A 24,109-nucleotide genomic window follows, 5' to 3' on the forward strand; every position below is an offset into this window, starting at 1 on the left:
TGACTGATATTTCTAGTAAAACTGGATGGCAAATATCAGTACAAAATCATAATAGAATACATGATATTTTCCGAAAAATAGATAAGATAATGCCACAAATTAATGGTGACTGTAAACGAATGATTAACATCAATTTTATTTTGGAAAAAATATTCGAATTTTTGGATTTACCGACTGATAATATACCAATAACAAAGTCGGAAAAAACTTTGCTAATGTATGAATATTACTGGCATAACACAATTAACCTTATAGGGAATCCTTTCGGTCCTCAGTTGTAAACAATTTGTTGTATTTATCCTCAAACTTGTCGTATAATGACACATATCTGTTATAATTTCCTCGACAATTTTGATGTAGTCTAGAAATCGTTCGTCATCGAATTCTAATCCTCTCAGAAATGACCTTATGTCGGTCAATATTTTTCGTATGATGTGTATGCGAATTTACACATCTCAATCTTTCGTTTGTAATTTTTGGCTTCTGTGAATGCGCTCAGAATAAGACCAGCACCTGATATCGTCCCAAGAACAATGGGGTTCAATGTTGCAGCTCCCACTATTGTCCCTGTTGCTATCAATCCAACAGATCCGATTTTACACGCGAGTTCCATTTTTCTAAAATATTTGTACGTCATCTTGAATAGCCAGTATCTTTTATCATAGTATTTGTACAAAGCTTTCAACTCTGATATCTCAGTTTCGGTTAAATTATTATCGATATGATTGAAATTGAAAATAGCTTTTGATGCTTTCATATATATGGATTAGACTATACTTAATCTAACCCGAAATAAGTGTCTAACTTTTGTTCTGCTAATGCCGTAGCTTTATAAGCATCTCCACCTATTGCATAAGAGTTAGTTGTGAATCCCATTCTCAAAAGATATCCCATTGTATGGAGAGGTATTTTTGAAGATGTGTGTTCAGAATAAGAATGTGTTTCTGTTATTGTGTTAGATGTTCCTGCTATCGTTATAGTGTATGTACTACCGTTTTTGACGGCCCATATCATGATTTGTTTATTTTTGAAATTATCTGCTAAATTGATAAATTTGGGAGATACGAAATTACTGGGTCTTAATCTGAGATTGCTGAAATTACCACTATTCCGTACGTCTATAGAGTAGTTATCTGTTGGATCTGTGTGTCTGAAATTCGTACCAAAAACAAATGGAAGACTGGTATCATGCTTGATGATAAAAAACATGGTGAAATCGTTCCGAACGTCGAGATTAACATCCATTTCGCCATAGAAATTTTTGAATCCATAATCTAGACTTAAATCAGAAAAATTCTTGTTACTTGGTGAACCAGTTGAGGTAGCCACATTCAAATTATCCCAAGCACTTATATCAGGACCACTCCTCTTGACAGTATCAGGACTTATTAAATCAGCATAAAATTCAAATAATTTTTTGAATAATGCTGTATTCAGTGTCAAGCTGGCTATTTGTTTTTCCATTATTATTATTTTATATTCTGAAGACTTTATTTTTGCTTCCAACAGATCGATTTTAGTTTGCATTTTCATTCAACTGTTTGATATTTACAGCGTCATTATTTTCGACACCATCTTGAATATTTTTTATCTGATGATTTTTCATGTCGATATTTTCATTGAAAAGTGCAGATTTCGAAAAATCAACAGCAGTTTTGAATGTCAGTTTGCCATTTTCTAAATAATACAGCTCATCGAAGACATCTGAGCTCACATCATTCTGTTTTCCCTCGATTCCATAAATAACCAAATGGCCACGCCCCTGAGATGGGCTATTGCAATACCCTGGCATTTCAAGTCAACATAGGTGTATTCAGGTGGAGTTACATCATATTTATGCAAGTGAATGATAGATCTACTGTATTTTGAAAACAGCCTGGTTGCTTCTTGGCCGATATTCAATGAAGAGGAAACAACTGACACTGTCACTTGATCCATAGCTGGTGGGAAGAATTCAATCACTAAAGTGAATTCACCCTGAGGAAGTAGATACATGTTGAATCCCAGCCGAGATGCATACCAGTTTTATGCTCCTTTTCCATTCTGAAACTATAAGCTTTTTTATTGATATTACGAGGTGAATCAGAAAAGTCTTCGATACCATCAACGATAATGTTACTTTCACTTGTTGATTAATTAACATCATCCATAAGGTATTGGAAAATATTTTTTTTACCAGTTGAGCCTCTGATATGTGACTCATTTATTTTTTTTTTAGTAAAACTATCAGCGTTGTAATCATAGCCCTGTTGACTTGGTTTACGTACCTGATATTGGTGGCTGACAGCACGTTGTGGGAGTCAGTGGATAAGTTGATAAGTTTGTTGTTGTTCATGTCTAAATCAGCAGCCATTTTATTTAATCCATCAAGCAAAAGCGTTTCATCCTCATTTGCTTTAGTTGTGAACTGTTGATAATTGAATGCATCATTGTTGCTGCTGCCATGTTTTTTATTTTATTATTGTCCATATCCAAATCAACAGTCATGGAATTTCCACCATGAATGCTTAATTTTTTGTCCAAACCTTGGTCCAATTTCACTGATACTTCTCGTAGAGCTTCTTTTGTTCCATCAATATTCGTTTGAGGAGCCGTATCAGCGTTGTCAACATAAGACTTATTAGTTTTATTAGCAATAGCAAGATCTCTCTTACTGTTTTCTGTATCAACATAAGCCTTGCTAAACAAATCATTATTTTCAAATAACCCATCATAATACGATTCTGAATTTTTGATCACTGCTCCTTTCAAATCAAAATAATTACCATTTTCATCTTTCTTCAGAAATTTACCGTTCAAATATTCTTTGTTAACAGCTTTCTTTAGATCTTTCACTCTTGTGTTGTAATCATCATCAACTTTGTGATCATCAGGAGTGTCCAGATTGAATACTTTCTTATTTTTTAAATCATAATTACCATCAGAAGTTAGCTATTCCAGGGTCTCCTTTTTCACCCTTCACTATTAATGTTTCAGATGAGGCAACTTCACCTGACCAACCTAATATTCCATTTGAATAAGACATATATAATTGTATTAGATTAGAAAAAATTATCATCTGAAATTACAATCGCTCATTGAAATTCTAAGCGGTAAATTTTCGTGGTTTATCTACATACAGAAAGCTATACGGATTATTAGCAGCTTTTTCATATAGTTTTTTGTCAACATTGTTTTCACGACATAAAAGTGATTTTTCATTTGCTGATGGAAATTCGTATACACAAAAATGAGAGCAGTTTAATCTAATATCCTTCGGAGTTTTATAGTAGCTCTGACTTAGACATATTACTGAACAATTCTTGTGTCCTCTTATAAAATAATTGATTAATGGCGCTTGGTTCTTTTCGCAAACAAAGTCATCAAATATGACAAGCTTTTGGTTATAACCATTCATTTCTGAAACTGGCTGTATTTTATCATTAATAACCTCTAATATATCATAACCAACTTCTTCACTCATTGGTTTGAAAGTCTTCATCAGATATTCATATTTTGATTGTTCGAGATTTTTCGCATACAAATAACATTTATCGAAATACAGTAAATTCATTATCATATGAAGCAATGAATTCGTCTTCCCTGAGCCTGATGGGCCGCATATTAACATTCTGAAACAACGGTCAGGCATAAATGGGTACAATTGTTTGTAAGCACCAACATCCTCTTTGATATCATAATTTGGTATTTTCATATTATACCGGTATATAATTTTAGTAATATATATGGTGTGTTACATTATGTTTTATATAACACAATATTATAATGAGTTTACTAAAGTGGAGAGAACTTGCAAAAAAGAAATCTGAATTGGGTGATAAAATCAATTATGTTCATAATACAATAACACAGAGTGATATTGATAAACAGACAAGTCATGAATCTTTCAAAAAGATGTTCAAACCGATTACAACCAAATTAGATGATGTTGTGGCTAGTAATTTGAAAATACCACCAATGAGACGAAAAACAAAGAAGAAGGAAGGTGTACCCGATTACGGTATTAATATTGATGACGAGGTTGAAGATATGAATCTGGGTGATTTATTTGATCAACCTGTTTACCAGAGCAAGAAAAACAAATAGTACCAAAACCACCAACGTATGAAGAATCGCTGAAGGATGTTCTGGAGGGAAAAAAAGAGATTTATGTTGATCCTCAATATTTGTCTCAAGAACCACAAGAAATGCCTCCAGAATATGATGAGGATGAAGTACCTGATTATGAGATAGCTGATGAAGACATGGCTAACAAGATACTAGGTGGTATTGGTGTAATAAATTATGATGATGTAGAAATGCGATTGAATCAACCTGAAATGACGCCACAAAAGAATAAAACATATCTTGATAAAATAATAAAAGATGCGGAATTAAGACGTAATCAGCTGAAAGGTTTTCAGTCAGCTGTCAAAAAACAGTACAAAAGTTGAAAAATATCTGAAGCTGAAAGGCAAGGGAATAAGAAAAGAATACAGAATGCAAATGCTGTGTTGGGTCAATATATAAATTATTACAAAACCAAAGTGAAATCTATGAAAGGATCTGGAATTAGACAGAAAGGTGGAAACGTTATGTTTTTCAACGATCCAAAACAGCTTCTCAAAAAATTGGAGATCATAATAGTAGAGATTATGGCTAATAATACATCAATCAAAATGAGAAATACAGGAGTTGCTTTGTTAGATACATTGTTAAGTATATCAGCAATCAATAAATCACAATACAATAAGCTGCACAAAAGCTATTTCGCAATGTAATCTAACCAATTGTATATGGAACGAGAAATTGTATAAACTAGTTATCTGAATAACAGTAGCGCAAACAATACACCAGCTAATTTTGTGACTTATTTTGATAGACCTATTATTTTGGATAGTAATCATGAGTATGTGATTGGTTTGAACAGAATGATAAACATGCCATTCACCTGGTTCAACGTCAATCCTGGTTATAATAATCAGAAAATAAAATACAGCTCAGATAATGGTTCAACTTGGAAAGAACTTACATTTCCAGCTGGAGTTTATAATTACATTAATCCTGATTTGTTCTTGAAAAATGAAACTGTAATTAAAAGTGCTGGTAAAAAAGATGCATATCCAATAACATTAGAATTTCAAACTAGCACCTTCAGAGTTTTGATAAAATTGAAAACAAATTACCAACTTGACTAGAGCTTATTGGCTTTGACAAAGTGATTCTGAAAGATGCTGAAAATTATGGGTCACGAATGTCTAATTTAGGTCAAGATACAGAAATGCTGAACATACACTGTGATTTGGTTAATACCAGCCTTGTTGATGAAGTAGATACAGATATAATTTATTCTTTCTCAACCAGTATCCTCAAACCGTCATATAGTTTCACTATGGAACCGCGAAGAGTCACATTTAATCCTGTGAATAAGAACGCTATTTCGAGAATAAGAATACATATAACCGATGGCAAAAGACGACAGATAAATCTTAATGGCGCAGATACAGCTTTTAGCTTACTGTTGAAAAGAATTACGCAATGTATTTATATGAAACCGTATGAATTCAAAAGATTTTACCATCCTAAACTGGGCAAATTTGTGTACAATCACAAAGGAAATGGATTGATTGTTCACAATATATTCAAACCGATAAGAAGTATAGCATCATCTGTATTCCAAAATGTTGCCGAACCATTCGCAAAAAAAGCAATAAAATCTGGAGTACAACACGCTGGTGAGCGTTTGGGTAAAAAAGCAGCTGAAAAATCTGTTGATCTGATAATGAACAGATTGGGAAATATGAGACAAAAAACACCTGCTAAAAAAGCAACACAAGCAGAAAGTACTGATATGATATTGAATCGATTACTATCAGGACAAGGACTAAAACACAGGAAAGGAAAGGGACTACTACTAGAAAAAAACAGCCCATTCAACTCGATTCCAATACTTGGGCGAATGTTATAATTTTTATTTAAGCTAATAGTATAGTTAGGCTTTTGTACATTATGCTTTTATTTCCCCACTAAAATGCTCCACCTTAATGCTCCATTTATCCCACTAAAATGCTCGGTCTTCCCCCAAAAAGTCACTAAAGTGCTCGATTAATGCTCATTCATAGGGGTTTTTAACTTTAAAAATTTGTGCTTAAAAGACATATACGTAGTTTAACTCAACATAAGTAATAGTTTTAATAATGATCTTTTAATTTGACTTGACTACCGCTGACCTCTCCTTAGTCTCCACTCGGCTGTATTAGGGTGGCATTTGAAGTTTTTTCAATTCAATGACAGATCAGCGTTTTACGATTGGTATAATGCGTATTTTGAAATTCAATTTCAAGTACAAAAGCTCGCGGATGGTACTCATTATGATGACGAAAGAATAACAGTTATCAATGGATCACATAGTTTCGTAAATCATCTGATGATCAAATCTGCTGGTAAAATATGATACAGATAATCTTCACAAGGTTACTTTTGTCAAGAATCTGTTGGAATATTCTGATGATTTCAGCAGATCAGTTGGAAAAAACAGTTTTTTGGTATCTTGATACAAACGCATTATTTGCTAACGCTAATCAAAACGCAGGATTTGAAGCAAGAAGGCTTCTTACAAGACAAAATGCTTCTGGTAATGCTCCACAAGAGGTTAATGTTATTATTCCTCTCAATAGATATAGTTTCTTCGAAGTGTTAGAAGATAAGATGCTTATACCAATGCAATTACAATTCAATATAATACTTCAGAATGATGATGAGCTCATTCAAAAAGCAGCTTCTGCCGATGCTGGAAAAGTAGTCCTTAATAGATTTCTATTATGGGCGCCAAAATTAATTCCGAAGGATAGTTTTTATGACAATTTTGTCAGCTCATTTTTAAAAGAAACCAAATGGTCCTATCTGAGATCGATGTATCAAATGTCTGCTCCTTCACAAGCTAGCGGTTTTTATCAGATATCAGCAAGTGTTGATAACGTTCAACACATATTTGTCTCCAAAGAAATAAAACAAATGTCGTGGCAGAAAATCCTTACTTATTTGATACTTATAAACTAAATGCAGCTGATGGTAATTTTCTTAGTCATTTAACAACATGCAGACTTGAATATGGAAATGGCATATTTTATCCAGAAACTGAGTATGATGCAGAAAGTAAGGTGAGAATTTTTAACGATTTGATGTCTTACGCCGCAAGAAGAAATGATTATAATACTGGTACACAACTGACTCTTGCAAATTTTAATAGTCTCTATGGTATGATATATATTGATTTAACAAACCAAACAGAAAAAGTGACAAGAGATCCCAAACAATTAATTTTCAGATACAAAATAAGTGCTGCTCCAGCAGCTGCATTCAATGTTCACGCAATTGTCTTTTACGAAGAGATGGTTGTGATTAACAAAATAGGAAATGAATTAGTTATTGTGTAAATCGATAAAATAGGGAAGTTAGTTATAAATTGGTTCCTCAATATGAGGATGTTTTTTAAAATATATTATTTATGATTAAATTTTATATAACATATATAATATATGACGCAATTATTTGAAATAAGGGTGAAATTATCACCAAATCAGATAAAAAATCTTGCTAGTGCTTTTTATAAGCGTGAAAGCATTGTTCTCAGGCTTTCAAAAGATGCTCTGTCAGGAAATGACGTTTTATATGTTCCACAAAATGTAGTGAAACGATTGGGAAAGAATAAACAGCTGAATAAAGGAATGGAAATCAAACTGGCCAAGACTAATATAAGAAAACAAGTTGGAGGTAGTCTATTAACAAGATCCTTAGTCTTGGTCGCACTTTTGCACCCACAATAGCCAAAACACTTGGATTATCTGCATTGGCTGGATTAGCTTTAGAAGGACCTTCCCAAGTTGTTAAGAAAATATCAGGAAGAGGTCAGAAAGGTGGTGCTTTTATGATTCCAAATAATAGTATCAGTGATCTTGTGAATTCTTACAATCATTTATTAACCGCAAAACAGGTAGGTGATTTGGCAAGGGGATTAGCAAGAGATGATCCGAACGTTCTTCTGAGACTTTCTCAAAAACAGATGGGTACCGGACTAGGATCAATACTTGCATCAATTGGAATTCCAATAGCTGTTGATTTAGTTAGTAAACTTTTCGAAAAAGGTAGTGGAGCTCAACAAATGGGAGCACCTCCATTACCAAAATCAAAAGGTGGTTCAGCTCCACAAATAGGACAACCGCCTCCTTTTATCGGTACTTGGAACAAAACGATGGGTTACGGAACAAAGAAAAAACACAAAAAATCAGGAAAGGGGCTACTATTAGGAAAAAACAGCCAATTCAACTCAATTCCAGTACTAGGAGCGATATTCTAAAATTTCACAAAAATATTCCAATGAGCAACCATGATTTGATAGAATGGTGCAAGTACTTCAGAATACCGATCAGTGAGGTTTTATCGAGAGATCAATCAGTACCTCATAATCATATATGAGTGGATCTCATTGGGTTACAACATATGCCGAAGATAATAAAATAAATTATTTTGATACTTTTGGAATGCCGCCGTTTCAAGAACTTGTTGATCATGCCAAGAGAAAAAACCTAACTTCATTGTATCAAAATAATCAAATTCAAAATCCTCTGACAACTACTTGTGGTTACTTTTGCTTGTACTTTTTGAACGAGATGAATAAAGGAAAATCATATGTATTCATATTGAATGTATTCGATATTCATGATACAATGAAGAATGAGAGATCTATTGAGAGATATTTCGAAAATATTATATAATATATTATATATGAAATCTTATTGCGTAAGACAGAAGAAGCAAACAGACTGTGTTCCAGGTAGTGAAACTTATACCAAAACTAAAAATGGAAGAACCATGATGAAATGTAAATGTGCTGAGTGCGGAATAACTGAAACCAGGTTTGTAAAAAATCAAAAAGGTGGTGAAGCTTCCGGATGGACTGGTCAATGGAAGAAGCCAATTGACTGGATAGAAAAAGGTACATTAGCCTTTGTAAAAGAACCAGGAGCAAAAGAAGCATTTGATGATTTTTGGAGTGGAAAAACATTTACCAGAACCTGGGATAATATAACAGGTAATCATCCACATCCGAATAAAGGAGTGGCATATAATGCACCAAGTAGATAATTATGTAGCACCAAAGAAACCAAAGAATTGCAAAGTAATAACCACTTCTTATGACGGAAAAGGAAGACCTGTATTATATGGTTGTTGGAGATAAATATTATATAATATATAATATATATGAAGTCTTATTGCGTAAAACAAAAAAAGCAAGCAGAATGTGTTCCACGAAGTGAACGTTATATGAAGGCTAAGAATGGAAGAAACATGATAAAATGTACTTGCGCTGAATGTGGAATAACAATGGTGAAATTTGTGAAGCAGGAAACTAAATGTGCCCTCACAAGCTGGGGGCAATATATTTCAACCAAGGAATTTAGGTTATGAACTTGCAAAGCTAACTGAACAAGCTGAAAAATGAACAAGAGGAGAACTTGAAGGATTTACGAAAAAGGAATGGGATGAATATTATCCAAATTATCCCAAAGGTCACAAAACTGTGAAGGCCAGAAAAGAACTCGGCAAACGTTTTCCCGGTTATTTAGAAACAATGGTGGAAAGTTCTTATGAGGAAGACATGAAGAAGAAAAACAAAACAAATATAACTCTATCAAATGCAGCCAAAAAAGTATATCAGAGATCAATACAGAGACTTCTGGAATAAACATATAAATGCAGGCATAAAAAAAATGGCGATTATGAATACAAGCCTAAGAGTGGATCAGGTATATTGAGTTCTGTTGGAGATACAACTGCTGAATTATTTATCAGCAAAGGTATTCCTTATTTAGCTAAGAAAGGTACAGAAGCTGGAAGATATTATGCTTCTTAATTCATGAGAGATCCAAAATTACAACAAAAAAAAACAATTGATTGGGGAATCAAGAAAGCAACACCAGTTATTCAAAAAGTTGGATCTGAAGCAGTTAATCAATTATCAACCAAAGTGAGACTGAATTACAAGTATAAAACTGACAAAATGGATCTTGATGCTGATGTGTACAAAGGTGGTGCAATTGACATCCACAAAGCGATTGGTAAACAACTAAAACCCAAAGCCGGTTTTACTCCTGGAAAGTGCAAATATATGGGACCGTACAACCCCCTTGATAAGCAATTAATTAGAATGCAACCCAAACACTGGTGAAGTTCTCAAATGGCGTGTACAACCGTACAACAAAGTAGATGAAATAGCTGCTTATCACGATATTTGTTATGATATGGGAAAAAACTAGGGAGTTTGTGATAGGCAAATGGTTGCATCATTGGATGAAATTCCATATGGTGGAATACCTAAGTGGGGATCAAAAGCACGATTCTTGATTGATAAAAAACAAAAACTAGGTCTTGGTGTATCAAAAAACGGAAAACGCCGTCGAGTGAATAAACTGGCAAGAAAAATTAGCTGATGAATTACATAAACCAATAAAGCGTAACTTTACTCGACGGCATGTAATAGTCAATCATGTTGATGAAATATGGTGTTCCGATTTAGTTCAAATGCAGCAGTTCAGAAAGTGGAACAAAGGCTACAGATATCTTCTCACAGTTTTGGACGTGTTTAGTAAATATGGTTGGATTGTGCCGTTGAAGGATAAAAAAGGTGAAACTGTAACTGAAGCATTCAAAACCATTATCAAAGAAGGTAGAAAACCTGACTACTTATGGACTGATAAGGGTAAAGAATTCTATAACAAACATTTGAGAGACTTATTGGATAAGAATAAAATAACATTGTATTCCACTGAGAATGAAGAAAATTCATTAGTTTGTGAAAGATGGAACAAAACAATAAAAACCAAAATGTGGAAGCAGTTTACTATTCAAGGTAATACACAGTATTTAGACATTCTACCCGAAATATTGAAACAGTACAAGAACACCAAACACAGTTCAATTAAAGTGACACCCACAGAGGCTAGTCAAAAGAAGAATAAAGGAATTGTTTTGTTCCTGTTGCATGCAAATATAACGAGATATTTTTATTTTTTAGTTACAAAGGGTAATTTGACACTCTTGTTTTTCACAAGGGAGTAAATTCAATTAGAGCTGACAAATCGTCACCACTCTTTCCCACGAGATGTTTGCTATCTTTAGTTACAAATGGTAACAACACTTTTGTTTTTTACATGGGAGTAAATTCAATTAGAGCTGACAAGTTATCGGCTATTGTTCCCAGGATATTAAAAAAAGCTTTCATTTCTGAACGGTTTTACGTCTTTGCAGTAGAAGTTTATTTTTATTTGATGAGCATTTTATGACATTCTTTTCTGTCCGATATTTTTAAAGGTAAAAAGTATGAAAACTGCTCAAATGTTCTTTGAAGACGGCGTGGCACCAAGTTAAAGTGCAATTTAATTAAATCAGACTTTCATTGTGTCAGAGAGGTTTTTTTCTCTTTCTTTCTTTTTTCGGCGAAGTAGTGTTGTTGTGTTCTGTTGTGTCGTGTAAATACGGTAAACTTACGACTCGTATAAAATGCGAAAAGGTCTCTTAACTTGAGTATTTTTGAGCAAAAATTACTCTTGGGGGTTGGAAGGGCTATATGATCGGTGAGTGAGGGAGTTATGCATGTGCACGTGTCACACCAATCACAGTGTGGGTTTTATCAAAGAACGAATCAACGAAAAACAATAAGATGGTATCTACATTAATCTGGAGACGTGTCAGATTACTGTAGTTTGTTGAGTCAAACATTTTATGGCTTACTATTTAGCTATCTTACCATTACCAATGTAACATCGTATGTACATCATAAATTCCTAGTTTCTTTCTTGCTGTACATTGCAACCAAAAATACTTGTCAAATTAACCAAACTGTTAACAGCTCCATGAATGCTCCTATCTTCACACACAAAAAAATAACTCTTGCACGCCTTACGTGCCTTTGTTTTGATTTGTACAGGCCTGGGACAGTCCATTTTCATGCTGTTTCAAAGAATAAGCATTTTTTGATTTCTAGAGGCCTGGTAAGAGTATATTTTAATCACGAGCCGACTCCGCGAAGTGTTTTCTGGCAGAAGGGTTTTTTTTTTTTTTTGATTTGTGGAGGGGTGGGAGACATGAAATTTGCTCATGAGAGGGCTTAACATGGAAGTTGCTCTGAGAGGCCTGAAAATGCATTTTTCGAGTTGAGGCCCGGCGAGGGTATTTTTTGGTTTGCGGAGGGGTGGGAAGGTCGTTTTTTTTGTACAATGTCCTAGTAGCCCCAGTTACTATACTACTATCATTGAAATGGGAGGAGAGGTGGTCTCAATTTTATTTGTCCAAGATTGTAGATCTTTCACCGAAATATTTTCCTCGTTTTTAGTTATATATTTTAATTTATATTTTCATTTAGCTATGCATAGCGTTTGTTTTTCCACAAGATCATTTTTAATTTCAATTTTTTTAAAATTTCAGCTATAAAAGGTGCAGTCAACGGGTGCAATAGAAAAGCGCAATTAATATTAATATTAAAATATCAAATTCGTTATGCAAAAATTCAGCCATTAGGCCTTAAAAACATTACACTACAAAGCTCTAACAAATAGGTTCGATAAAGAGCAAACTAACAAAATAACGTTTTTTCCTTCCGGTTATTAAACTCACGTTATATTAACAACGATTGAAATATTTTCACATTCATAGGATGCATTGGGGAAGCAAGACTTGCAGAAACGAGTGCTACAGTGGGATGAAAAGTTACCAATTCCCGACCCTCCCCCTCTGAAAAGTCTCTTAGACTTTCTAGTGAGAAGACGAACACTCTCATGCTCATCTGGTTGGACGCGTGCTTTTAACAAACTTCTTGTTTGGTCTACCTGTAGAATTTTGGGACTTCAACGTGCACATAAGAGGTGACAAAAATCAGCTCGTGATATGATCTTTACTATATACAACCGACATATACACGTTGCCGTGCGTCTGTTCAGTAATAGATCACAAGTGACGTAAAAATGTGGTAAAACCATTGCTGGCATACTCGCCAAATGGCTCGTATGCCACTTTTTTGTTCTTACGACATTTGATGTCATCTGTGATCTATTCCTGAAGAGACGCACGGCAACATGGAATCTGTTGGTTGAATTGACATCTTGCTGTGGATAGATTTGTTTAAATGTAAATGATATTACAACGCCACACATTTCTACTTTATTTTTTCCTGAAAGTGGGTACGGAAACTGTGAACTTATAAGCTGCAAGAGATGCACCCATGTTGAACGGTTCCATGCATGCAGCTTTTCAAATCAGTAAGTGCACTTTGGGTGAAAGGTTGAATTGAATCAAATGTTCCTCCAACATACCCCAACAGGGGCCTAGGATCAAACGGTTACAACATTTTCACCCACCTGAATGCTGGATCAATATTGACCAGGGCTATGAAAATAAGAGGGAGCCTCGCTACGTTTTTCCTAGCCTGCGTACCCCGTCTGCAACACAGGCTACGTTTCTCCAGGCTTGTCACAATTAGCACATCCTTGCTTATAGCGGAGCTCCGGCGGCCCGAAGGGCCGCCAAGCGGAGCCCCATACTCATATCGGAAAGGAAAGGAAACACATGAGTTGATTTTCTCATGGTTATTATCGCTAGCGGTATTGCTCGTGGGCGCGTACGCACGACGACGACGACGGCGGAGTTGCCCAATATGGCGGCCATACTCCAAGTAATAGGTTGACAGAGACATGCAGCCTTGGTTTACCGTGTACTTCCTTGATATTGGACATCCACGTTATGATCAATTGACACTTGTCAAAACAAGGTATCCGCTGACCAGTATCACGTGACCATATCGCGGGCTCAAGTGTACAGCTCCTCGAGGTCACGTGTTTTTTGAAGTTGGCCGCTGACCAAGTGCTGGTTATCGATTGGATCGCGGGTAGGATAGTTCGGGAACCGGTTAACGCTAACCCAGGATTAAAATTTCACCGAATTATAACTTTTTCTTCTATACAAATGATTTTTGCTGTTTTGTTTTGTGTATATGGTGATTATTTTAACTCAAAACAGAAGGCCAAACAATATACAGAAAACCTCACCGCAAAGTTACAAAACTCAAATCAAAATTCTACCTTTTTCTGGGTTAGTTTAATCGGGCTTTGAACAACCCGGCTCAGGAGCTACGCTTTTAGGCTGGCCTAACTCTATATATTATTCATAACTGCTGCCTCATTGTCCTATTTTCGTTTATAACATAGTAACTAGTCTTTCCTTATGAAAAATGTTTTATTTTCACATATCAATCCAGGATAAGATGTGCTAAGACCCCTGATACTGTTTTGCTATATTAGGATGCGTGAACAACACACCAGAGACCCTGTACACAACTGTTGGTATGTACCAGCCAATCACGGGGACACATTCGGTATCCGCCATGATGAAATATATTTCCACGAAGACATCATTCCTTCACAACCTGTGACGTCATACGCTGTGCCAATCCGAGGGAGCTCACGGAATGCTGGCACATCGGTTGAAGGCGGGATTGGAGAATTCAAGAGTTCTCGAGATGTATCCTCGACAAGCCAACCAGATGCTATGGTTGACCGTGCTGTCTCCCTTATAGATGGACTCATGAAAGCCAGGGATTTTTACATGAGCAGTGAATTCAACCAAGATGTAATAAAGGAGACGCCACTCTCGATGCAGTGGTATAATTATATATTTTCATGCTCCATGCAGTTTCTGCCAGGCTCTATTGAGCGCTACAAGGCTCCTGCAGGTCATTCAAGGCACATTATTGTGATGGTGCGAGGTAACATGTACAAAGTGGATGTGACTTGCAGCAATGAGGACGGACAAGAGATTGGTATAACCAATAACGAACTAAGAGTAAGTAGTCAAAACTCTGCCCACGTAAACAATGTGAATGTTTAGCTTATTTCACTCTATTTTCGACTGCAATTTGGAGTGCAAATGTTATCAGTTTACAACTGTAGACTTAAAGGTCAAATGAACAAAAATTTAGACATTTTTTCTTCAGCCATTTTATAGCGAAGAAATGTTAAAAAAACACATGTAAAACGAAACTTTTGCGGAAATTTTTCTTTCTTAGCCGTGAAAAGGAGTAAAAATGTTAAGAGTACGAAGACAGCCGATGGCTTCACGAAAACGTTTCCAAAATGACCGCGCGCTTTAATGGAGGAATGGGCTTTGTGACGTCATTGTTGTCTTGAACATTGCTGTGTTTCTGCGTCAGCGAGTCTTTCGTGGGGAAGGTTTTGGATCTAAGTACAAACCTGCAGGGCTCGAGACTAACTTTTCAGCTTGCTAGCCCAGTGGCTAGTGACAGGTTTGATTCACTAGCCAAAACAATTTTTTCACTAGCCAGACGCACACATTTGCAAACATGGCATCGATGTTATAATTATAGGCGTTGCTCAACAACAAAAACCGAAGTTTTCGCTTCCGTGAGAAATTCCCACAGAACTTCGCAACTCGCCGCCGAAAAACATTCCTTTCTTTCAAAATGCCGATTCACGATTTCTCATGAACACAAGATAATTTACAATTTGCAAACATAGCCATCGATATTATATAGGCATCATTCAAATTTTCAAACAACTGCGAATTTTTTTAATTTTTTGAAAGCGTACGTGATCTCCAGATGCTGCGCGCATAAAATATGATCCCTAGAGTTCCGCATGATTTCACGCATGACTTATCATTAGCGACAAGCAGTTCCTTTGTCGTTCGTCGCTTTTTACTAGGGGAAAAAACGAACAAAAAAGTCAATAATTCTTTCGCATTTTAGTAACTTAAGAATGGCTGACTGTTAGGATCGAGAAACGCCGGTCAACGTCCTATTTGACAAATCGCTCATATTTTGCCCAAAGATACCCTTAGGTGACCTAATTCTAAAAATCATATTTAAAGGTTCCAGCGAATTTTTATTTTTCAGAAATTCGCAAAATTTGAAAGCGCGGTCAAAGTGCGGTTTTTCGTGTAATAAAATGACCGAAATAAAGTGCGAGGACGAAGCGCTGCTTAAGCCTTAAAATAAACTCAATTGACTTCAAACTTGACACAAATGTGGAACAACCACTCTAATTTATTCCTCGCTTTAAACTAATCTCAGATATGTTGATATAGTGGTTTTCCGAACCATTTTAAAAACAGCTATGAAGCGTGTGAAAAATAACGACAAAATACAGGCCATGTTTAACAACATAAAAATGCATCTGGTACCTCACTTTCCGATTATTTTACTTTACAGCCTTAAAATATCATTATTAAAGATATACCATGCCATGTTTCATGCTCGAACTCGCAGTATTTCCCTTTGTGAAAAAGGAAAATCTATGTCAATGTGTTGGACGCAAATAACACAATAACTATGCACGAACCAGAGACAAATCAATTTCAATGGCGAAAGTAAAAGGCTATCATTTATTAGAATCCCGTCAATTCACTGTTATCAGTAGAAACATAATGTCCACTGCATAAAAACTGTTTTTAGACGTTTTCGAGCCATTGCGCGTTAACTTTGTTTAATTTCGTGTCCGCCGTCATGTCTAGTTTGTCATCGCGTGTATTTCCTTAATGTAAACAACACGTGAATGGTCGTCATAACAAACTCAAGAGGTTTCCTAGAACCTTAATGTTTTCGATTCACCAAAACGCTTTAAGTTCGTTAAGACACAATAATGTGTCAACTTGGAATGCTGTTTAGCATCAAGGACGTTAAAGGACTGTAAATTAATCGAGTTGAAATATCTTGAAGCAAATCAAAATCGCGCCCTTATTCTAATTTGGTAAACAGCCGATCTCCGTTCAAGTTCAAGAAGTCGAGAGGTTAATCCAGCAAAGTATTACCGGTACAACAACAAAAGCAAACCGAGATCATCGGGGCGCGGGGCGCGGGGAGCGGGGAATCTCTAAAAGGGGGAATCTCTAACTTTTTTGCACTTCTCACTCTTCACTCACTCCTCACTCCTCCTCACTTTTGTTACGGAAGTTCTTCTCAACAGAAGTTGTCCTCAATGGAAGTTGTCCTACAGCTACAAATTGATAAAGTATAAACTGTAGTGAGTGCAGCAGATCATGAAACGGAAAATTCTTCAACTACAAATTGCGCACTGTATGGTGAGATGTTAAGAGCAGCTTCGCCTAAATATCAACTAGACCTGGAAATAGCGAAAAAATCGAATTTCTTCAAACTCGCCCAGAATGAAGCCCTACAGGCACTAGTTACAAAAATATTGTTTTAAGTTCGATAAATCAAAAATTATTTTTCTACCCAATTTTTTCGTTTTGATGCCTCAAATCGGCCAAAATCGATTGAAAATGAGCGGCAAATTCAGAGGCTCGTTAACTCAAAAGTAAAATTCTCCATTACAAACTGATTCCACGTCGTATTTGCACTTGCTTTCTTGTATATTTAGAGCGAAATAGATCGCGATTTGATTAAAACTAAAATATTTGACGAGTTTTCTAAAGTGACGACCCAAGATGGCTTAACAAGAGGTCTCCATTTAGCCTATTTTCAAAAGCTAAAAAGGCGTTCTGGTATACGGCTTTTCCCAAAACGACCAGTTTGGTCTGAAAGAGTATTGTTTCCTCTTTAAATTAGTGAAAAAAAAATTTGGGGGTAAATAAAACTGCGAGCGCTGAGATAGCGAATTAAATGCAGCACTTATTCCTGAAAACGTGACCTTTGACCCAAGCGTAACGAAACCGATTACTGCAAGAAAAGCAAACGCTTCGTTATTTTGAAACATTTTCTAGTGATATCTCTCCGAAACCATTATTGCAAGAAACTGCTTCCAGATATGAAGTCTTACAGGGTCAAAGGAAGAGCTAAACAGCGCATTTTGACACAATAACTTTGTTTGCTGAGAATTTAAGTCAATGACCGTTAACGAATTCGATTCCAGTGAAATTTGCGAACTTGAAGTACGTTAGCCGATACTTACCTGAATATTCATATTTATAGCAGAATCGTCTTCTTGGATTAGCCTTCAATAGAAGCTGGATCCAGCTTAGAAAACCTCTAAAAGAAGAATTGTTTAATGTTCCGTGACCTGCCCGCTGCTATAAATTCCATGCACATGCCGACCCCATTTTTGTCGTAAAACCAACTGAATTCCACTGACAGTTTCCATAGGCAACCCCAAAATAAACAATCCCCAAAGATGTAAAGTGAAATTGGCTGTCTTCATGAAGAGTTAACATACTTCAAGTTCGCAAATTTCACTGGAATCGAATTCGTTAACGGTCATTGACTTGAATTCTCAGCAAACAAAGTTATTGTGTCAAAATGCGCCGTTTAGCTCCTTCTTTGACCTTGTAAGATTTCATATCTGGAAGCAGTTTCTTGCAATAATGGTTTCGGAGAGATATCGCTAGAAAATGTTTCAAAATAACGAAACGTTTGCTTTTCTTGCAGTAATCGGTTTCGTTACGCTTGGGTCAAAAGTCAAGTTTTCTGGAAGAAGTGCTGCATTTAGTTCGCTATCTCAGCGCTCGCAGTTTTATTTACCCCAAAATTTTATTTCACTAATTTAAAGAGGAAACAATGTTCTTTCAGACCAAACTAGTCGTTTTGGAAAAAGCCGTGTACCAGAACGCCTTTTTAGCTTTTGAAAATAGGCTAAATGGAGACCTCTTGTTAAGCCATCTTGGGTCGTTAATTTAGAAAATTCGTCAAATATTTTGGTTTTAATCAAATCGCGATCTATTTCGCTCTAAATATACAAGAAAGCAAGTGCAAATACGACGTGAAATCAGTTTGTAATGAAGAATTTTACTTTTGAGTTTACGAGCCTCTGAATGTGCCGCTCATTTTCAATCGATTTTGGCCGATTTGAGGCACCAAAACGAAAAAAATGCGTAAAAAAATAATTTTTGATTTATCGAACTTAAAACAATATTTTTGTAACTAGTGCCCGTAGGGCTTCATTCTGGGCGAGTTTGAAGAAATTCGATTTTTTCGCTATTTCCAAGTCTAGTTGACATTTAGGCGAAGCTGCTCTTAAGTTTGAAAGCTTTTCTTTCGGTTGTAAGGTTTGCGATTTTTGCGGTTTTGCCACGTTCGGCAAAAAAGAGTTCCTGCAAAATATATATTCCGCGGAAATCAGATCCCGCAAAAATTTACTCCACAGGCGAAATGATACATACAGACGTCGTAACGAGAATCTTGTTGCTGTAACTTATTTCGTTCTTTCGTTCAGAAACAAAATGATGTGTGGAGTGCAATTCGGCTTAATACAGTCGAACCTGTATGAAGCACTGGAACCGTATTAAGCGGCCACCCTCTACTATGGGGTCAAATTTTCAAGTACCGAAAATTAGTTCTCCCAATCACTGTAATTTTGACCTCTATTGAGCGGTGGCGGTCACCATTTTACGGGACTTTTTGTATTGTCCTGACCTGCATAAAACGGTCACACGATGTCAATTACTTTTTGATAACAGAGCTCCTGCTTTGCGTAACATTTCGCGTGACGTTTTATTATTGATTTTAATAGTTTAATATTACACTTTCTATCAAACATGATTACATTGATTGACATTGTAATTTGAGCAGCTCGATGTAGGAATCCGTTTTCAGTTAGTTTACACGTGTCGGTACGGATAGCTTCCCGTTTTAAAGGTTTTTACAGTTTAACTGGACACTGGGATCCCGTCACGAAGTGAGTCAGTTTTAAAGTTGGTTTTTCCGTTTTCTAAGGCTTTGTTACTTTACTTTATTTCGGTAATCGCCTGCATGTGATTAACAATTGTATAATACCGCGTGGTTTAGTCAGTGAAATCTGTTCGCGTTTCTTGGTTGATACGATGTATTAAGGCCCTTTATTTTCTGTTAATTGCTATTGTTTAAGCATGTCATTTGTTCTGTTTATTTCAGATCGAATAGGTTGTTTTCACGTGATGTCATCACTTTCCAAAATCTAAACCTAAAGAGTCACCAAAGTTTTTATCCTCATCAGGCACGAGAGGCGGTATATTTATATCTGTTTACAATTTTACAGCTCAATAACGTGCTTCGTTTGGAATCCTGAGCATTTTGAATTTCAGGGTTATGGAGGTGCGTGACACAAGGCTACGATCGAGTTCGTCGAAAAATATATACTTATCTCATGATTTTGAGCCTTTTTAGAAGTTAGAGCATTAGGAAAAGTGCTTATGTAAATGCTTGTTTGATAAGTACTGATAATCAGTTGCCTAGATAGCCAAAGTAAGTTCCAGATGTTTACACTGGTGTACCACGGAAGTACACCAACATGGCGTTTTCATACTGGGCTCTGTAAATACCTGCGAAACATTTCGACGAATATCTGAAGTTTGGGGAAACGCACAGGCCTAAAACTTGAAGTAGTGTCTTATTCAGTTATCTTCTATAACATCATAATTTCATAGTTTTTTCCAAAGGATGATTTTCGATTTATTTTTTTATTGCGTAACAGTGAAAACGATCTATAAAAATCTTGTAATTTATACGATTCACGGGAATTCAGAGTTAGGGGCATTTTGGCGGTTTTCGTCCGACGGACCACCGCTTAATACAGATTCGACTTAAAACTAAATCGGTCGATCGCGAAGTGTGATATGAAAATCCTGTAACTTAACTACAAGGTGTTAGTTACGATGGCCCAGAAGGCTCACAGTTCAGTTGTGATATTTTCACAATTCAGTTGTGATTTTTCACAATTCAGTTGTGATTTTTCACAATTCAGTTGTGATTTTTCACAGTTCAGTTGTGATTTTTCACAATTCAGTTGTGATATTTTCACAGTTCAGTTGTGATTTTTCACAGTTCAGTTGTGATTTTTCACTGTTCAGTTGTGATTTTTGAAACAGTTCAGTTATTTTTCACAGCTCAGTTCCCGATTCCCCGTTTCCCGATTCCTCGTTCCTCGTTTTAGAGATGTTTGAAACGATAATTGACAATTTTATTTTCCAGTGAGTTGATTAATCCCTGAGAAAAGATATGGTACTAAGGAATACCAGACATTTTTGGATAGCAAAAAGAAGGGAGATTTACTTTTGTAGTCACGTACACCCTTACGGCTCGTTGTTTGGAATGTTTCGCGGCCTCGCCCGTTTTCTAATGGTTTGCTCCTTTATTTCTGATAACAGAAACAAATGAAGGAGATCCTACTGACGGATGCCTGTAGGGAACCATCAACTCCAATAGCTGTCCTAACAACCATGACTCCACCTGAGAGATGCCAAGGAGAACAACGCCTAAAGTGCATCGGCCAACGAAACGTCACCAATCTCTCGCTTGTCCGCGATGCCCTCTTCGTCGTCGCACTCGACCCTGAAGATTCTCCACGAACAGTAAACGAAGCTATGTTCGCGCTTCACTCGGGAAACTTCGTAAACCGCTGGTATGACAAAAGTGTGCAGTTGGTTGTTTTCGGTAATGGAGTCGCGGGATTCGTCAATAACTATTTAGCAGGGATGACAGGAACAGTCGGCACAAACTTCGTGCGAATTGCTGTGGGAAATGAAGGTTTGTGTGAGGAGCAGGCAATAAACGGTAAGTTGTTATCCATATTTTGGTTTGTGTACACATTCTGTAGATTTGTTATTCACTGTCAAATGTAAGCTTCACTAGCGTATTTTCGGTGGTTTTTTTCTTCACGAGTGTATGAGCAGTAAAAAAAAAACAGAAGCTTTAAAATAGAAAAAAATCCTGTTACGAACGAACGAGTGATAAGAAGAGCAAGCGAACTAACCAGAACTAACGAATGAAGGAAGGAAAGAGGAAGAAGGAAGGAAGGAACGAATGAAGGAAGGAAGGAAGGAGGTGCAAAAATTAGCAATAAAAATTGATTAAAACAATGGTAAAAAAAACAGTGAACATTGGTAACATGTACACCATCTTTCTTGTGAGAATATTGTTTTTTTTTCTGCTCGGGCTAAACATTCTAATTTTTCGAGTTTGGGCTGAAAATATTCTTGTGAATTCTTATATTACAGCGTATGACATTTCCGTTTTACAATATATTGGGGTATCAATTACAAGTGTTTGGTGTTAAAGTATTTTTGGAACCAGACTGTAGGCATTCAAGCCTGATATGACACACATAACTTCTTTCAGAAATGTTATTAGCATAAAACATTCTTTTAAAAGTCTCAGCCTCGGGTTTATTCTTAAAATTTTATATTGTTAAAATTTCTTGATATATAAAAAGAGTATAAGGGTAAAAAAAATCGCAGCCATCCAGGCCATCTAAGATCTAATGGGTATTATCACTTTGAAATATTTGATTAGATGACGTTGACGTGACGATCTCGCCAGAGCCTTTTGCTATCAGGTGGGATGACACTGCAGACGGATATTTCAAGCAAAAGATTAAAAGTGTAATCAAGACCAGTCGAACATCCGGGCCCTTTAAGCCACTGTCTCAAGATGTGTTTAAAATCTCCCTTGGCTACAGTTTTGAAGAGTTGTGTAAGGAACATCGGGTTACCCCAGGTGGCGCCTTCCAAGCTGGAATGCAGCTGGCGCTCGTGAAGATTGCTGGAAGATGTATGAGTGTGAACGAAGTGGTCAGCATAAGGTAAATTTGAAGCACGGACTTGAAAAGAAAAAAATAAATACAGGAAGGACAAACGAACGGACGAACGGAGGTACGGAGGAACGGACGAATCGAATGAATGAATATGCATAATCGACCTCCTAGCTATAGATACACAACATTTTAAAGCTCAATTTCCCATTCACACAGTTTACAGCGCTCTTTTCCTTATTCAGTGTTGAAATATTTTAACTTTCCAACAACTGATCAGAGGTTTTTTTGCTTTACCAGACACCTTCGGTTTGGTGGAATGACATTAATGGACAGCAGTATGGCAGACATGAAGAAATTCGTCGAAGAAGCCCGCAGATCATCACTGAGCATGAGTGAGCAAGAACGCTTGGCACTCAAGTCTCTGCTGAAGAAGGCGATTCAAAGCTACAAAGACGAAGTCCTGCGATATAAGAATGGCGAAATCAATCTATGGCATTTAGACTCTCTGTATAGAAATCTCGGTCTGACCAATCGCCTTCCATTTCGAAAAACTCCACAACCAGGGCTGTTGAAAAATGTAAAAGAAATTGTTTTGGGATATGTTAGAGCACCTCAACTCAATATACTGCCGCCCCAAGTCGCTGAAAACGTGACGTCCAATCCCTGCTGGTACCCTGAGATCGAAGCGATCGGGAGGCCTGGGGTCAAATGCATTCTCCCATCCACATCAATGGCCCTACTTTACATGTTTGGGAGAAATGCGATTTCCATCACGGTGAATGCAAATCCTGATCATCTTTGCTATAAAAATGAGGAGGCCTTTGTCAAAGAACTCGAAAGGTCTTTGCAATTGGTCAAAGATTTGCTTAATACAAAATAGCAACAACAAATTGCGATCTACAACTGTTTCAGTATTACCATTGTATTTACAAGAAATCTAGAAAATGGTAAAACTTCTCAAGTACAGATAATAAGTAAATGTAAAATATACAGGCTCTCTCCTGTGACACATTCTGAAGTCGATTTTGTCTTTCGGTATAATATCGAAAAAATACCAGATGAAAACTACCCGCGACATCTTTTTGTGACAAACATAATCAGTTACATGTTATTTCGAAAAAAAGTGGCCAACGTGGATGACAGATTCTAAGGTGTTCAGATAGTTTTGGCATTTTAATTATTAAATTATGATCACAGCTCGCAGCTCTGGAGTTATCAGAAGCTCTCTAGGCTGAACTGGAACTCATACCAGACTAAAATTAAACAAGGCACCTCTGACTTGTCTCAAACAAGCTTGTTGTCGTTGATGACTTGCATGAGAAACGCTTTCTCATTTCTTTGCGTAATGCAGTTGGAACAATCACTCGATCCCAATTGTAAAACACCCCGTTGTCAGTAGTGCCAGGGTACACTCCGAAAGACCCGGTAAATTATCGGCCCCGGTAAGTCCCCGTAAACTTTTTGGGTGTTTCTCGAGGCTCCCGTTAATTATTTTCGATCCCGTTATCATCCCGATATTTTTCCAAGTTATTTGCCCGATAATTTACGGGAGGTCGTGACCTCCCGTAAAGTTACCGGGAAATCGCAAATGTGTGGTTTTGTTT

At 36.5% G+C, this 24,109-nt stretch overlaps 1 protein-coding gene and 1 pseudogene across 2 annotated transcripts in view; both read left to right on the forward strand.

Moving 5' to 3' along the window:
* Positions 1 to 23,797, forward strand: part of LOC149115547 (carnitine O-acetyltransferase-like) — a 34,965-nt gene extending 11,168 nt beyond the window's left edge. The window contains exons 1-6 of one of the 2 annotated variants that reach the window (XM_089285034.1): positions 10,957 to 12,029; positions 12,691 to 12,899; positions 14,331 to 14,871; positions 21,121 to 21,526; positions 22,265 to 22,553; positions 22,803 to 23,797. In XM_089285034.1, the coding sequence (XP_089141160.1) occupies positions 11,892 to 12,029; positions 12,691 to 12,899; positions 14,331 to 14,871; positions 21,121 to 21,526; positions 22,265 to 22,553; positions 22,803 to 23,385 (2,166 nt within the window). In that variant the 5' untranslated portion in view covers positions 10,957 to 11,891 and the 3' untranslated portion in view covers positions 23,386 to 23,797. Of the gene's footprint in view, positions 1 to 10,956; positions 12,030 to 12,690; positions 12,900 to 14,330; positions 14,872 to 21,120; positions 21,527 to 22,264; positions 22,554 to 22,802 lie in introns of those variants that run through there. The other variant, XM_089285033.1, reaches the window with a different exon arrangement.
* On the forward strand, positions 3,316 to 8,840 carry LOC149115549 (uncharacterized; annotated as a pseudogene).
* Positions 23,798 to 24,109: the final 312 nt, after the last annotated feature.

Source organism: Orbicella faveolata, unplaced genomic scaffold (genome assembly GCF_042242905.1).
Source record: "Orbicella faveolata isolate gen_17 unplaced genomic scaffold, um_ofav_v1 contig_13, whole genome shotgun sequence".
NCBI classification, from domain to species: Eukaryota; Metazoa; Cnidaria; class Anthozoa; order Scleractinia; family Merulinidae; genus Orbicella; species Orbicella faveolata.